The sequence below is a fragment of the Stegostoma tigrinum genome, chromosome 37 (assembly GCF_030684315.1).
Source record: "Stegostoma tigrinum isolate sSteTig4 chromosome 37, sSteTig4.hap1, whole genome shotgun sequence".
Taxonomy (NCBI): Eukaryota; Metazoa; Chordata; class Chondrichthyes; order Orectolobiformes; family Stegostomatidae; genus Stegostoma; species Stegostoma tigrinum.
Window position 1 is genome coordinate 11,375,723 of NC_081390.1, and position 18,194 is coordinate 11,393,916.

At 40.6% G+C, this 18,194-nt stretch overlaps 1 protein-coding gene across 1 annotated transcript in view; it reads left to right on the forward strand.

The window, feature by feature from the left end:
- The first annotated feature begins 7,795 nt into the window (after nt 1-7,795).
- The window catches only part of tmem72 (transmembrane protein 72), a 30,550-nt gene continuing 20,151 nt past the window's right edge, over nt 7,796-18,194 (forward strand). The window contains exons 1-2 of the mRNA XM_048563658.2: nt 7,796-7,956; nt 8,049-8,153. Of these exons, the coding sequence (XP_048419615.1) occupies nt 8,084-8,153 (70 nt within the window). The 5' untranslated portion in view covers nt 7,796-7,956; nt 8,049-8,083. The remainder of the gene's footprint in view (nt 7,957-8,048; nt 8,154-18,194) is intronic.

The window sequence follows — 18,194 nt, forward strand, 5'->3', positions numbered from 1 at the left end:
GCTCAGAATTCCCTCCTTTGACCTCCATGCCTTCCTTTTGTACTTTAAAGTGATTCATAAAGCCTACAGCTTGATCAAGCTTTTGATCAGCTGCTCTAAGATTCCTTGGTGTGACTTGAAGGTCAAATTCTGTTGGTCAGCGACACTGTGACATGCTTTGGACATTGCGTTACACTGAAAGTGCAATATAGCAGCAAACTGCTGTTAGTTACAGTTTCCAACAATTCTGTAACTTGAGAGTATTCTACAGCCAACTCATTGAGACAATAAAGAAGATATAAAGATCCTCTTGGAAACAAACTGACAACATAAACCGTCTAGAAGGCATAGTTTCAAGGTGAAGGGGAAAGACTTAGAAGGGACCTAAGAAGCAATGTTTTCACACAGAGGGTGTTGTGTCCATGGAATGAGCTGCCAGAGGACGTGGTGGAGACAACATTTAAAAGGCATCTGGATGGGTACATGAATAGAAAGGGGTGAGAGAGATATGGGTTAAATGCTGGTAAATGGGATTAGATTAATTTAGAATATCGAGTCCACATGGACAAGTTGGGCTGAAGGGTCTGTTTCTGTGCTGTACAACTCTATGGCTCTTTCATAAAATCAGAAAGAAAAATCATTTCCAGATTGCTGTGTTATCCACACCAAACTAAGCTAAAAGCAGGATCAAATACTTTTGCTCAAAGATAGAAACATTTAATATTATATAGGTAAAATGTTTTAAACCACCTACAATGGGGGGTGTTTTGGAATGGACTAATAGAATGGATTAATTGAACAAAATCCTTTGCTACAAATGACCTCTAGGAAGCCAATGCTAATACACACACGGTCCACCCAAATTGATAATGTACAGAATATTGATACAATATTCATTCTCTGATTTTTCTCATTAATTATAACCAACATTTCCCACTGGGTAATGAGCTGAAAAAAATGATCTCTGGAGAAATGCATTTTCCTGGCAACTCTCAGCAGAGGTCCCACCCATTGAACATTGATGACCTGGAGAAGGCTGAAGTAGACTCTTGATATGGCCTATATATAAAGAAAACCCCAGAGGCTCAATTTACATTCAGTGTTTTCTTGCCGTTGTTGATTAGATGACTGGAGAACAGGAAATCGGGGCTACCTGTATGTCCATCTGCGTGGAATTAGCTCAAGAAAGTGTATTGTTCACAGTTATAACCTGAGGATCACAATTCCTCAACAAGCATAGTTGACTAAGAATGTCTCTCTGTTTTTACTGCCTGTATATTGCAAAGATGAACATGCTTGATTATCAACTATTGCACTGGTTCATGAACTTCCCTTTGGGTGGCCGGTACATCCTGGAGTGGGACCTGAACCTTCTGGCTCAGAGACAGGACAAAGCCCAATGAGCCACTAGACCTCCCTTGATAATGGACGTGCACAACAAAGACTTTACTTTATGTACCATCTCGAATCCCGTGAACCTTGCCACAGGAACATGACACTGCTTTCGATATTGAGACAGAGTTTGGTAAGGTCAGTCAAAAGAGAGGATTTTAAGAAACTAGGAAGAGGTTGAGGGTTTGAGAGGGAAGCTGGATAAGAATCTGAGGAGAAAAGAAATCACAGAATTGTTATGGACCAGTAGGAGGCCATTCAGCACATCATGCTTGCACCAGTTCTATCTCCCAGCGCCAATCTCCTACCTTTACCCTCTATCCTTGCACACCATTTCTAACCAAATAATCATCCGGTGCCTGTCTTCAATGCCTCAATTGAACCTGCCTCCATCACATTTCCAGGAAGTGCATTCCAGACCCTAATTACTTGAAATTATGTGAAAATGATTTTTTTTCTCATATCACCTTCACTTCGTTTGCGCATCACTTTAACTCTATACCCTCTTATTCATTCTTTCTTTCACAACAGGGAACAGTTTCTCCCTATCGGCTCTGCCCAGCCCACATGATGTTTCGAAAATCTCTATCAAATCTCCTCTCAGCCTTCTCTCCAAGGAGAACAGTCTTAAGGGATAGAAGAGAGTTCTGATGATATTCAGTGCTGAAACTGTAAGAATGAGAAGACTCCTTGCGATGTTAACAGTGGCACCACCCAGTTGGATAGAACGGCATGTTTGATGTTGAAAGCCTATGTAACCAATTTCCATTGCTGGGGATTGGTTGGGAAAGAATGCACAAGACCGGAGGGAAGGAGGCAGATGTAAACTGCAAGCTTAGACCTGGGAATAAACGTTTTCAGTCTCCATTCTCAATCTATTCTAATACAAGCACAGAATACGTGCCCCTGAGCCAACACTTAAATATCCCAAGGCTCACACTATCCCGTATGACAGCAAATCATTAGTGGAGGAAATATTCTTATATTCTTTACACTTCACCCATCTGAGTGTATGAATTAATCATTCACCAGCTTATTGTCACATTCTACTCCTAGGACAAAATGCCTTTGTGTGTCCTCACTGAATATTCATGCACAATAAGCGTTTAAGAGGAATTTGATGCTATTATACTGCTGTTCAGTTACAATGCTTAATTTTACTCGAACCACCTGCAGTACACACAGGATCACGCGAATGCTCCAGACCAGTTTTCCCCTCATGCATCATTAATGAGGGGAAAATTCCACCCCTGGCCTGGAAAGCAACAGTCTCTCCCTTCTAAGATAACAAAGTGTAGAGCTGGATGAACACAGCAGGCCAAGCAGCATCTCAGGAGCACAAAAGCTGATGTTTTGGGCCTAGACCCTTCATCAGTCTAGGCCGGAAACTTCAGCTTTTGTGCTCCTGAGATGCTGCTGGGCCTGCTGTGTTCATCCAGCTCTACACTTTGTTATCTTGGATTTTTCAGCATCTGCAGTACCCATCATCACTCAGTCTCTCCCTTCTGTTCTATTCTTCAAGCATTCCACTTTTGCCCTTATTGAATAACACACATCAGGCTTATCAATGCTCTGGTTGTAAAATCTTAAGCTAAATGTGAAAATGGAAAGCTTTGAGCTGCTGAGACAAAGGAACATCTATCCATTCTAATTTGTGACAAATTGAGGCACTGGAATCAATACAGAGGAGCTGATCATTTTTCTGAATTACACATTTTGGCTGCAGGGAACTAGTGACAAATGTAAAGCAAGAATCTTGACCATCTCTATTTCTTCATGATCATCATTAGTCTAGAATTTGTGTTCAATCAGGAGTTATATATATTCCTGCATCTGAAGGGATCAAAGGGATGAAATGAAGCAGTAACAGGGGACTGAGTCAGATAATCAGCCATGATCATATTGAATGCCAGACCAGGCTCAAAGGGCTGAATGGCCTTCTGTTCCTATTTTCTATACTTCCGTCAATAGCAGAAAAATAATTAGTTTTAAGTTGAGATAAGAAGGTGTAGCGCTGGATGAACACAGCAGGCCAAGCATCATCAGAGGAGCAGGAAAGTTGACGTTTCGGGTCGAGACCCTTCTTCAGAAATGTTTTAAGTTGACATCCTCCACTACATCCCATTGGAGATTTTGACTCATATTTGAACTTGGATCCATTGGCCTTCTCTACAGTGTTTCATCAAATGAGGTTTTCTTTAGTTTGATGGAGATGGTAGGCCTTGACAGAGTGTTTAACTAGAAAGGGGCATTACATCTCTCCCCAGCATCACCCAGCATCTGCAGCTACGTACTTTTGGGTTGGAGTCTCTGGATAGCAACTACAGGTACTGACCACAATACCTATTGAAATCAATTAATTTAACACAGGTCTTGTTTGACTTTCAAGCAAAGTAGTACATATCGAACATTAGCCATTTACGCAGCACAGTTTATGTTCTATGCAAATTCTTGTTATGAAGGAGGAATATATTTTTCTCGATCAGACAACACAATAATAAATAGATCATGAGGGATGTAATACACTTTGCTAGTAATTTAAATGATTCCTGTTATTTAAATTAAGCATATGTCAGATGTTTGCCTCAGCTGTGACTCTGTGCTTTTGATCCATTTTGCCACGTACGGCAACCTCCAAATTACAAATGGGTTCCATTCTTGAGTATGCTCATACATCAACTTGTAAGGAAGTCAGAACACAATACAGCACAACATAAAATAACTGTTCATAAGACGTGCAAACATTCACGTCATATCTTTAAAGCTAATAATATTATAGGATCCCATCCATAAGCACAAACATCCATAAGCCAGACCTTTGTAAATTGGGGATCGCTTGTAATGGCAAGCATTTCTCAAGATAAAGACTTTTTAGTTATACATTTATATGTACAGATCAACAAAAGACGGTTGTGCCTCCTAAATTGTGCCAGGCACTATTTATCAGCCTGGTGTATGGTTCTATTTGTATAATGGCTCTTTGACCCAGTACCAAATCTGCTTTTAACCATTGTTTCCACTCTTCATACTTTCAAAACACATTTCCTGGATGACTATAATTGCGTGACTTCTCACTGCTTATTAGAAACTTGGCATTTCCATCACCTTTAAAAGGGCAAAGTCAGTCATGTTAGTTTCAAATATATAGTTCTTCAAGCCCACAAAATCTAACCAGCAACCAGCACCACTTTAGGAGAGGTGGTGACCTACTCGGCATGTCACTAGACCAAGAATTCTGAAGACACAGATTCATCTGCTAGAGTCCATGGGTTCAAATTTCAGCAGCTGGTAAAATTTAAATTCAGTGAATGTATCTGGAAACACCCATTGGTAAAGGCGCCCATAAAACGCTAGTTGTAAAACTCATTCTTGTTCATTAATGCCTAACAAGTTAGCTGCTCAAAGGCAGTTAGAGGTAGGTAGCACGTTCTGACCTTGCCAATGATGCCCAGGTTCCAGAAAATAGAAAGAAAAGTGCATGTTGGCTTCACTCACTGCCCTTCAGTCAGAATTTTAATTCCCTATCTCATTCATCTTCAACGCAACTTGTGTATTTCACCTGTTATTGACTGCTGTCTCTGAGAGGCTTGGTTTCCTTCTCCCTGCCAAACGCTTCAATATCTTTTAACTGTTTTAAAGCCCAAACTCATTCAAGATTTGTAAACTATCCTTCATTCATCATTCGAAACGATAAATCACCCCTCACTCATCCCTTGCCTTCCATTCTTTGTCCTTTTATATTTTATAAATATCACTAGCCTGTTCTTCACTGAAACTCTATTGTTCTATCTAAACTCAGACTACGCTGTGTTGCAATCAAGTGCAGAGAGGAAAATTAACCCTTTTCTTTCCATTCTTGAGAGTAGCATACCGGAGTTTGATTTTTAAAAAGATGTGTTTTTCACACAAACATATACTTAACCATGCGTAAAACTATGAAGAAACAAGGCTGCCAGATCGCTCGGGTTAATCAATATTAAGGAGTTAGTTTAGCATTGTTGAACAGAGATACCTAAGGGTTCAGGTACATAGTTCCTGGAAAGTTGTGTCACAGGTAGACTGGATAGTGAAGAAGGCATTTGGCATGTTTGCCTTCATTGGTCAGAGTATCGGAGTTGAGACAGCATGTTGCAGATGTACAGGACATCGATGAGGCCACTTTTGGAGTATTGCATACAGTTCGCGTCACCCTGCTACAGGAAGGATGTTACTAAATTGGAAATGGTGCAAAAAAAGATTTATAAGGATGCACCCAGGACTGGAGGTTTTGGCTTATAAGGAGTTGTTGGATAGTCTGGGGCTTTTATCCCTGGAGCATCAAAGGCTGAGGGGTGACATTATAAAGGCTTATAAAATCATGGGAGGCAAAGATAAGGTGAATAGTCAAGCTCTTTTCCCCAAGGTAGGGGAGTCCAAAACTAGAGGGCACAGGTTTCAGGTGACAGGGGAAAGATTTAAAATGGACCTGAGGGGCAATTTCTTTTCACACAGAGGGTGGTGCATATATGGAATGAACTGCTCGAGGAAATGATAGAGACAGGTACAACACTTAAAAGACATTTGGATAGATACATGAAGAAGAACGGTTTAGAGGGATATGAGCTAAACGCAGGCAAATGGGACTGGTTTAGTTTGGAAAACTTGTTTGGCGTGGGTAAGTTGGACTGAAGAGTCTGTTTCCACGTTGTATGACTCTGTGCCACTCAATAAAAATTGTAAACAATGTTATAAAGGTAAAACATACCCTGAGTCTAACACCACATGTATATGCACAAATATTCAAGCAGACAAAACAAGATTTAGGGTGAAGGAGGTAGAATTGGAAAAGTTGCAGCTTTTAAATGAAGGGATTATAGAATTTGATGTTGATTTTAACGTTCTGATGTGTGCAGCAAAGTTGATTGTTCTTTAGCTGACAGTCCTTACTTGTGAAATCTGTCCTTTTTTGGAATGAGTGCCATGGCACTTGAAGTAATTTTTACTTCTAAATTCTCAATTCTATAATACATTCAAACTTCTAACAGAGATGGTGTCCTAACTTGAGAACTGTCGAGTCAGAGGGATGCTATTACACAATTCTGTCAGCCTTTGTGAAATAAGATAATAAAGTGTGGAGCTGGATGAACACAGCAGGCCAAGCAGCATCTCAGGACCATAAAAGCTGACGTTTCGGGCCTAGACCCTTCATCCCTTCTACGTCAGCTTTTGTGCTCCTGAGATGCTGCTGGGCCTGCTGTGTTCATCCAGCTCCACACTTTATTATCTTGGATTCTCCAGCATCTGCAGTTCCCATTATCACTGATACAGCCTTTGTGACATGTCTGGATGTAATTTCTTTCCATAGCAAAACCACAAGCTAATAATGCTGGCTTCTCATGGGGCAGGGTTTCAATGTGTAAATACAGCTCGTTGTTCCATAATGGAGACATTCTACTTTCAACATAGAGTTTTGATGTGCTGGCATCAGAGTTCCCCAGTTATTCTTAACTGCAGATAAAGGAAAGCTTCAAAACTTGTCTCTACATAACAGGTTTTGGAGGATAGCCTTTATTTTGACAATGCCCATGTTTGAGGAGTCTATTCCTCAAAATACTTGAACATTTCATGTATAATCCGTGTAATGAATTCTAATGATCAAATAATTATTCTTTGATAATCTTTGCAGGTTGTGGTGCGGAGTTTCAAGGAAACAGCCAGTTTTTTTCCAAGGTATTTAGACATTCTTTTGTAAATTTACAGTAAGCTTGACTACTTTCAAGTCATGTGACTTTGGCTGCCAATTTAAAGCATCCAGGCTCATTTATAAGTGACTTTCTGTCAAACTAAGGTCCAAGGCTTTTTAGTCAGTTGTTGAGACTTAACAAGTAACAGTCCATATTTATCATCTACTTTTCTTTCCTCTTTTCTTTAGCCTCACCATTTTGGAAACAGCTACTAATTTGTTCTGTTAAGGGCCATAACAGTGGGGAAAGATATAACAAGGCAAAACACGGTGACAGACTAACAGCTTGATGCGCCAGTCCAAACGTCAAGTTAGTAAAATTGCACCAAGTAATGCAAGACTGAGTTAATGAACAAGAGGGTGAAAACTACTTGTGGTTACTGTCAGAAGCATTTCTGATTGACACATGACCTAAACGTATGCCTTCTGTATCACAAAACCAAAACATGAAGTAATAAAAACAACCCAAGGGATTGTTCAGCATGTAAATCCTCTTGTGATCCTGACTAGTAAGAATTTAATCTTTGAAGCCTGGTCAACAATTGATGAAAGATTTTATTCACTGGCTGTAGTCTGAATGTGCAAAGGAGAGGTGATTTGCTGCAAGGAGTCATTAACCCTACTTGCATGATGTTTTAGGTAATGATTAAACAAATTGGATTTTAGAAAACAAGCAGTAAAGCACAGTCACTGTAACCTTGGCTAGGTTGTCGCTGTGCTAACTGGTTAGGAGTGGCAATATCCATCGTCTGAAGGGTAAACTGCTCAAGTCTCCTTGTTTGCAAAACACAGAGTAGAGATCAAGGCAGAGGGCCAAGTCAGAATCCATCAAAATAGCTTGGTGAAGAAATCTGCTTTTAAAGGTGAATGGCACTCTTGTTAACTTTCTGTGGAGATATCTGCTCAACTTGCAGTTACAGGAATGAAGAATAATGTTATCTGTCTGATTTTTAAGAGCTTCCTGGACCAATTGGTAAGAAATTGATCCGCATGGCTACAACAAGATTTTGGGGAGTGCTGGACCGCATTTGCAGAATCCTGGGGATTGTAACTGCTGCAGGTATGTGAAATCAACTTAAACTACACAACAATTGTCAATAGCTATAGGCTACCCTGCATCTGTTGAGACTGAGTGCCAGACACCCCTCATTTACTGAGTAGTGCATTCAAGGTTCTGCATTGAAATCATTAAACCCACAGTTACACAATGCCCCGTGGGAGTTTGTAATATTTAGAAATATTGCAAGGATAGCTCTTAACTTGCTGTCAGTTCTAAAACTACTCTTCCTCATTTTTTCGTATGTAAATTTATTAATAAGGTGAAAGTAGAAGTGGATTTTCAACAGCAATTTTATGTGGGATCCGCTTGCAAATGTGAACATATCCCATTGGGACCCACTAGAAATGTTGAAATGTTCTTGAGTTTAACTTTTAACATGGAATATTGCAGGTCCACAATTGAAAGTCTTGATCTTATTTTGCAGTGACAGAGGTAACATGCAGTTATGTGGGACAATAGGGCATGGAGCATAGAAATATGTCTGAAATCCAATGACTGCATGAAACCCTGGAGTCTCTCTTGTTTGTGCTAGCCCAAAACGGCTGATAATTAAAGATGTTAGGACACAGGTAGTTGAGGTAGAATTCAAGGTCACTGCTTAATCAAATTGTTCAAGCAACGAGCAGGACTAGGTTTTAGCCATTCAGTCCATTAAAACTTATTTGTTTGAGCTGTGAACAAAAGAAAATGTGGAAATTTAGTTTAAAGTTGGCTATTTATTCAGCAGAACAAAAAGACAAAAATGGTACAATTTAATTTTCTGAGTACTGTTGATGCAATTCAAAAATGGTTTAGGTCCAGGCAGACAATTTTTTTCACAAGAGAGGGTGGTGAGTGTCTGAAACATGCTGCCAATGGTAATGATGGAGTGAGTACAATTTCGTCATTTCAGAAACATTTGGACAGGTACACGAATGGCTTAGGTACAGAGAGATATGGACCAAATGCAGTCAAACAGGACTTGTGTGAAAACTGGGTGGCATGGACACGTGGGACTAAGGAGCCTGTGTGCATGCTGTAAACCTCTATGACTCTGTGGGTGAGAGATAATAGGAACTGCAGATGCTGGAGAATCTGAGATAACAAGGTTTAGATGTGGATGAACAGAGCAGGCCAAGCAGCATTAGAGGAGCAGGAAGGCTGACGTTTCAGGCCTAGACCCTTCTTCAGAAATGAAGAAGGGTCTAGGCCTGAAATGTCAGCCTTCCTGCTCCTCTAATGCTTCTTGGCCTGCTGTGTTCATCTGACTCTATGGGTGCTTCCTTAACTGACTTTGATCATTTAGTGAAATTGAGAGAAAAGAAAATTATTTTTGCTTGCTCCACGCAGGCTGGCACTCCACCCATTCTACATTTCTCTTGAAACCTAGAAAGAATGAAAATTCAACATCATACAGCAGGGCTTTATTTTTTGTTGAGAAATAAAGGGCTATAAACCAAAGTGTGAACATCGCTGAGGGTAACACAGCAGGACAATACTTGAGATTAATCAAGAAGAGAGCTCATCTGTAAGTTTAAAGAGTTCCAGAGTACTGAGGCCCTGAGAAAGAATGAGGTAAAGTAGACCAAAGTGCAACAAGTCTAGATTTCAACATATTTCAGCAGCAAGGATGCAGGAGTACAGGTAGCTCTCTAAAACACGTTAGTTGCATTCTTGAGGAACCTCACACTATAGAAAATCATGTTATCGGGAAATCGCTATACTGTATAGCGGAAAGTGCATGTTATCCAAACAGCATCCACTATTCACCAATTGCATTACAGGCAATGCACATTAACAAAACACACCTTGTAGCAAAAATACCTATAATCGTAATAATAGGGACCTTATGACAAGGATCAGAAAATTAGTTCTCACAGTTGTGTCAACAAATTAATGTGAAACAATATAAATGTAGGAGAGTTGTTGGAGGTGAGAGGCAGGTTGTATATCCAATAACAAGCTTGCCCTTGCCTCTGATTCTGAAGTACAGAGGAGGCATGATGTGAGTCACTATCGACATGGGAAATTGTACTCAACTGCTGATCAGATCAAGTCTTCCGTCACAATTCTACAGGATTTTTGCTGAATGTGTAGAATCCTGGTCCTTCATAGTGAAACCAAACTGAGTGTCCAAGCCTCAATCATCACAGACAAAATAAATATGCTTGTGATCTGGGATTTCAGTCCAAAGGAATACTGTGAATATGGTGATTATATGTCTTTTGTAATGTCGTGCTCATGTCAGAATGAGATGGAATGTGGACCTGATGTGATATCTCAGACATCCCCTCACCTACCTTTCCCATGTACAATGTTATGTTTACCAAAACCTGTTGCCGTTCACTTAGCTGAATGCAAAGCTGATCTTACAATGTGGTCATATGGAAAAGTGTTAAATAGTACCCCTAGTGGGTGGACAGCATAGTATTCCCAAAGCAGAAGCAGCCCTCACATACGCTCACAATAGAAATGACATATTTAAGTATAAAAAAGTAATGATGTTTACTTTAGGGATTTGGATTTAGATTTAATGCATCGAAACTCCTCAACTAACAAGTAAACTCTTTCACTAATCGAAAAATTTGCTGAGGTGACACACAGAGGGATTTCCAGCATGGACTTGACATTTCTATCATCTTAAGTGTAGCTCTTATTGGATCAGCTAACCTCTCAATATCAAACAGCTCTTCAATCAGCTTTTGCATTAAATAGAAGCACAGGTAAATATGACTTATGAGCTGGATTAGGCCATTTGGCCCATCCAAGAGCTATCATTGACACTACAGCTCCCATATCTGTCTCCTCTTACAATAAGGAATGTGAAGGATGAGTAAATTGTTTTTATTTAAGAGTAAATTTGTAATCAGTTAAAGAATCTAGTGTTCAGGTCCAAATAATGTTTACAAGCCACTTAAACCTTGTCCTCTTTGCCAGTTGAGTTTCTCACTGTTGAATCCCATTGATCTTTTACGCAAACAAGATTTGATAAGATTTCACAGGTCAATTACTTTCTTTAACTCTTTCCCAGCCAAAGGTATTAAACAGAGCCAATTGAAAATCCCAAAATGCTTTAAATTAATAGCAGTTTCTGATTTGATGTGAAAAGATTGTTGGTGCTCGGGGAGCATAACGGTGCCAATATTAAAAGGATAAAATAGTTTAAACACCACAGAATTTTAATTCTTGGTGCATCAACCTTAGTGTGAATGAGATCCCTTGCCATGCTACAGAGCAAACTTGAAGCCAATTGTTTGATGCATTCCCAGCTCAAGAGAGGGTCTGAGTCATAGAGTCAGATGGCGCGGAAACAGACCCTTCGGTCCAACCAGTCCATGCTAACCATAATCCAAAACTAAACTAGTCCTAGCTGCCTGCTCTTGGCCCGTAATGCTCCAAACACTTCTTATTCATGCAACTGTAACCACATCCACCACTTCCTCTATAATTTCCTTCAACATACAAGCCACTATCTGTGTAAAAAGAAAATTGACCCTCGTGTCTTGTTTAAATATTTCTCCTCTCATCTTAAAAATATGCCAGCTAGTCTTGAAATACCCCCACCCAAGGGAAAAGACTCCTGTCATTCATCATCTTTCAGAATCACTTCCAACAACTTATCCACCACTGAAGTCAGGTCTACAGTTCCCAGGATTCTCCTTACATCCTTTCTTCAACAAAGGCACAACATTAGCCACTCTCCAGTCGCACTAGTATAATGGATTTGGCTGCACTTCATTCATATTATGTCAGCTACAGCTCCTGTGCTGAAAACACATTCCATGCCGTGTAATTGAAAAGAAAACAGCAGTGTTAGACGACAGAGTCTAAACACACACTATTGTTACTCTGCTAAGTGGTGTGAGATTATATCAACATTACAGATAATTCAAGGCCAAAGTGGAAGCATACAGCATTTTACACAGGAACTGTTACAACATTGTATCCAGCACAGAGTTTGGCATTTGACAGAATGTAGTGTAGAGCAATGTTCTTTGTATTTTACATTACATGCCCACTGCACTGGTTTTCTCTGCATCATTGTATATTTCATTGTGCTTAGTATTTTACACGCCGTGCGCAGCACTGTAGTTAGCATTTGAGATGGTCATGATTATTGTCAGTGCCACCCCCGGGTGGCACAATGAATTTGCACAGAAATACAGTGGTGCAGCTGCCCTTCTCAAAGATAGCACTGCCCATACGTTCACAGGACAGAGCAGAGGCAAACTTATGAGCACAGGAAAGGCACCACCATAGGTGAGATGTAGCACCTGAGACACCAGTGTTGTACTGTCTATGGATTGGATGACTAAGCAACTGGAATCTTTTCTACCAAACACAGAACAAGATAGAGCATAGAGGGCAGTATTCTGGGAAGGGGAGCTGAGCACAGCTGTCCCTCATGGAAATGTGCTTCGAAATGACTGTCTCAAAAGCCCTTTAAGTTCAGCAGTTCCATACTTCCCCAGTTGCCATTGTGCCCTCAGTTACAAGTCACATCACTCCTGGATAATCATTCAGTGTTTGGATAGAAAATTGTTCAGCGTTTGGTTGAACTTTAGTCACAGCAGATGGTGCAATGTGATGGAGAATCATTCACTGTAACTAGCCCCACATGTGATGCCACTTGTGCATGTGCCCGCATGTACAGGTAATTGGCATCCAGTCGTGGCTGCCTGATGTCACAGGGGCTATCTCCACATTCTCTGGCTATGGTGGCCATCTTTGTCAGCCATGTTTGAGTTTAGGAACATGTCTTCTGATTCATTCAGATTGAAACAAATATTAGGAGAATTCACTGCCGAATTAAAGTAATTTCAAGAATTCATTTGTAGGAGTAAAGAGATGTTTCAGGTTGGTGGGATGCAATTCACAGTATGTTCAAAGATCTGTTTTGGAATCTTCTCTAGACAACGTTGCATTCATTTTGAGTCTTAAGCAAAACTCGAATGAAACATCACAATGGAAGAAACAATTTAAAAATAATATTAAGAAACAAACTTAATGTGTTAAATATTCTTCACATTCCAAAATCAAGAGTCTTCCACATTCTCAGAAGCTCATCAAACTCACTTGGGGCCATCTGGGCGAAGCTAATCACCAAATAGTTTTGAAATGAAATCTGTCTATTTTTGAAAAGAACAGGAAATCAAGTCAACCATCATTAGAAAGACAATTGGTCAGAGATTCCAGCTAAAGACAGTGAGTAATGGAGTATCCTCAGTGATTCAGTCTCAGGAAGGGATTTGCTGACAAATGATAGACATTTTCCACACTGCCAATTGCTATGCTCTGGAATGGATTGCCAACAAGAATGGTGGAACTGGATTCAACAGTAAATGTCAAAAGGGATTTGGATATGAACTTAAAAAGGAAACATTTGCAGGATGACAAGGAGAGAGGAGATACATTAGAGTGAAACTGGTCGCTCAGCCCATGACACAGGTACAATGGTCTGTCTGGCCTCTTTCTGTGCTGTATGATTCAATGCAAATTGGTTTATGCTGAAGAAGAAGAATCATATTGGAGCAGATCTACAATGGTGCGGGAAGGTTCATGCCCAAAAGAGATCGCAAACAGTGTGTAACTGTAGTTTTATTACAATGCACGGACAAAAGTGTAGGGTGGAGTGTGAGAACAGCTGGAACAATAACTCTACAGCTGGTGAAAATAGAAACTTAAAGAAAATAGAAACTTAAGGATAAATAATTCTGCACTTCTATCAAAAATAACAAGTTGAATGTTTTTCATTGCTGTATATCTCCATAGATCTCTGGAGCAGCAGAGGCTAAGGGGAGGCTTGAGGGAAGTCTCTAAAATTATGAGATGCATAGATAAGGTTGACAGTCAGAATCTTTTTCCTAGAGGTTAAATATCTAATACTAGGGGGCTCGCATTTAAGGTGAGGGGGGGAAGTTCAAAGGAGAGATGAGGGGCAGGCTTTATACACAGAGAGTGGTAGGAGTCAGGAACATGTTGCCAGGGGTGGTGGGGGACGCAGATACATTATGGGCATTTAAGCGATTTTTAGATAAGCACATGAATATGCAAGGAATGGAAGGATATGGACCAAGTGCAGGCAGAGGCCATTAGTTTTATTTGGCACAAGGTCAGCAGAACATCATGGGCCAAAGGGCCGTTCCTGTGCTGTATTGCTCCATGTCCTATGTTCTATGTTCTATCTGTGCTCATAATATTATGCTGAATGCTGGAATAAAAACCTGCATTTATATAGCACCTTTAACATTGTAAAACATACACAGAAGCATTCTAATACACAGCATGACACCACCCATACAAACTCATAAATGGCCAGAAGACCAGCAGTGTGTCAAAGAGGTTGGTTTTATAGAATGTCTTAAAGGAGGAGAGACATGTAGAGAGCCAGCAGCTAAAGGCACAGAGTAGCACATAGTTTCAAAGCCAAGTTTTATTCAGAGCCCAGTATGAATCAACTCTCTAAAATGAAGTGAACTTGGGAATGATTCATTCTTTGTTCAAACGAAGTACAAGAATAGAATGTTGGTGGAATAAAATGCTAACAATCTAGGGAAATTATGATAGACACTGAATCACTCCAGAAAGAAGATACAGAGATCTCAGGACCAACTCTTTAAAACATTTCAAATCACAGATTACTCATGTAAGAAAAAAAAGAAAAAAAATTCCAAGACAGGCAGTGAAATCCCTTCAACAAGGGAACAGGAGAAGGCCATTCGACTCTTGGAGCCTGCAATTCTGTTCAATTGAATCATGGCCAATGCATACCTATTTACCTGCCTTAGCTCTATCTGCAATGAGACTTATCACAAACAAAAATCACTTTTTGTAATTTGAAAGTTGCAATTCATTTTGCTGCTTTTTTGCTGAGTCATTCCACATTCCCACTTCCTGATTTTGCTCCTAGATCATTTGGCTTTAAATTTCAGACTGACCCCTGTGTTTTTTGTTTGTTTGGATTCCACACTGGAGGAAAGGAATAATCTGTATGTACCAAATCTCTTAATTGTTTTGAAAACCTCAATGATGTTAACTCTCACCCATCTAAACTCAAGGAAACATAAGCCAAGCTTTTGGAAAAGGTGAATGGACTATCCTACCTAGAATATTATGTGCAGTTTTGGTCTCCTTTTCTGAGGAAGGATGCTTTTGCACGTGAGGGAGTGCAACAAAGATTTACCAAGCTGATTCCAGGGATGGCAGGACATTCATATGAGGAAAGATTGACGAAATTAGAATTATTTTCACTGAGGTTCAGACGATAGAGGGGAGATCTCATAGACACTCATAAAATTCTAACAGGACTTGATAGGGTAGATGCAGGGAAGATGTTCCCAATTGTGGATGTGTGCATAACAAGTGGCCAAGGTCTGAGGATTTGGGGTAGACCATTTAGGACAGAGATGAACAGGTATTTCTTCACCTAAAGAGTTGTGAGCCTATGGAATTCATTACCACAGGAAGTAGTTGCTGCGAAAACATTGAATGTATTGAAGAGGCGGCTAGATATAGCACTTGGGGAAAATGGGATCAAAGGTTATGGGGAGAAAGCAGGCTGGGACCAATGAGTTGGATGATCAACCATGATCATGGTGCTTCCTCAGAACTGAGGAATGGTCACCGGATCCGAAACGTTAACTGTTTTTTCCTTCACAAGTGTCTTTTATGGGTTGGCATGAATCAAGTTATTATTGATTCTGGATACTGCAGATAAATCATGAATGCTTAAAACTATTATTGTAAGATGAAGGAAATTATCTTTTTAAGACCCACTGACTCAGGCCTGGATTACAAGAGGAACAGGTTAATACTCATAATAAACACAATATTTCTGTCCAAATCAACAGGTCTCAAGCATTCCAAACCCCACCTTGGAAAGTTCTCTAAGTTCCTCCCTTCCTTTAAGTAAACAATGACTCTGGTACAAAATACTGCAAAGCAGCTGATGCTGTGTATAACAATAATTAAAAATGTTGAAAGTGATGCTTAGTGAGTATGGGTAAACAAGCTGTAAACTCTGAACATTGTAGGATAACTATGCGATAGCAGCTCACTGGTATGTCTTTGTTTTTCTTCCTTTCTTAACTGTGTGAAAGCGTACTTAAAGAACAGTTGCCAACAGTACTCTTCAACCTCACTTGTGAGTGTGTGTGCCTGCACTACTGGTTCACTATTTCACCATAGAAGCATCACAGCTAACCCTTATTCTGTCCTCATCTGAGGTCCCAGTAGGACAGCCGTTCATGAGGAACAGGAACCTTGTCTGATAATCTCAGTGAGTTGGGATGTTAGGGTGACGTGGAGCTAACTCTGGAACCACAGAGGAGATCACCACCAATATCCAAATGGTTGTCCAAAAGTTTTGTAAAAAGAACACAACGAGCATCCCGTGGTAGCCATGGGTTATGAAAGATCTTGGCAAACACCCTGGGGTCCCTCTGAGCCAATTCAATGCATTTAAATCCATGGAAGTGTGGACTTCGCCTGGATTCTGTGCACCCTGGACCCATGACTAGGAGTTTTGAAGAGGACCAGCAACAAATTGACAGGAAGGTCCTCCAACCCACTGAAACCCCTATTCACCAGCACAACTGAAAGTAAGCAGCATTCGACTGAAGTTTAGTCAAAAAGGGAGAAACAGGCCCTTTAACCAGTGGAAGAGGAGGTGCAAACTCTTACTCTGTATATAAATGTGAAACATACCCTTGCTGAGGCCACAGTATCGCCTCAGAGCCTAGATATCTCCGAAATGAGTAAATGTGATATTTGATGCTAAGACTTTTATTTAGCCCTTTCCATCCCAATGTTACAGAGATAGATCCCCACACTGAAGGTCACCCAATGCAGGCAGTTGTATAATCTGGACAGCAAGGTGTTTCATCGAGACATGCATGGATAAGAGCAGCGAGGAAGTGCAGAATACGCAGGTGTGATGTTGACAGGAAATGTACAGAAAATGGCACACATTCCAATTTTCTCTCAACAGTCAGCAACTCTGCAAAAACAGGAGCGAGACCAGTTGGAATCCTTTTACATATTTGCACCTCCTCCACGCACTTCAAAGGAATTTTCTTAGCGCCTGGATGGCTTTGCCTGCAACTTGGGTCTGAGTGCATTTGAATAACCAAAGCCTCCATCGAAATCCAACATTTGATTTGATTTGGTTTGATTTATTGTAGTCATGTGTGCCTAGGAACAGTGAAAAGCTTTGTTTGCAGGTAGTACAGGCAGATTATAACAAACAAGGATATATGGATCATAGGGTGCTTGGACAGAATGAGGTATTCAGGTTACACTGCACAGGAGGTGCACAAAGTGAGATCAACATTAACAAGATCAGCATCATTTGAACTTAGAGAGTCCCATTCATCTGTAATGGCAAGGAAGATGTTGATGTGTGTGTTCAGACTTCTGTATCTTCTGTCTGATGGAGAAGGTTGTAGAAGAGCATTACTGGGATAAGAGGGATCATTTATGATGCTGGCAGACCTTCTGCAGCAGCAAGCCACGTAAATAGAACCTGTGGATGGAAGGTTGGCTTCCATGATGATCTGGGCTGTGCGCACCACCTCCTGTAGTTTCTCACAGTCCTGGGCAGAACAGTTACTATACCAGACTGTTATGCACCCGGGCAGAATGCTTTCTATGGTGTATCTGTAAAGGTTGGTGAGCGTCCTCAGGGACATGCGGAATTTCCTAAGCCACCCAAGGAAGGAGAGGTGTTGTTGTGCCTTCTTGATGATCACCTCTGCATGGGAAGTCCCGGACAAGCTGTCATTTATCGTCACTCCAAAGAACTTGATGCTCTCAACTCTCTCAACCTTCGCTCCGTTGATATAGATGGGGTGGTGTTCTCCTCCTTTCTTTCTAAAGTCAATGATCAGTTCTGTAGTTTTGCTGGCATTGAGAGGCAGGTTATTATCATTGCACCATGTCACCAAGCCCTCTATCTCCTTCCTGCATTTGGACTTGTTGTTTGATATCCGTCCTGCCACAGTGGTATCGTCAGCAAACTTGGAGATGGTGTTGTTCAGAATTTGGCTACACAGTCCTGGGTGT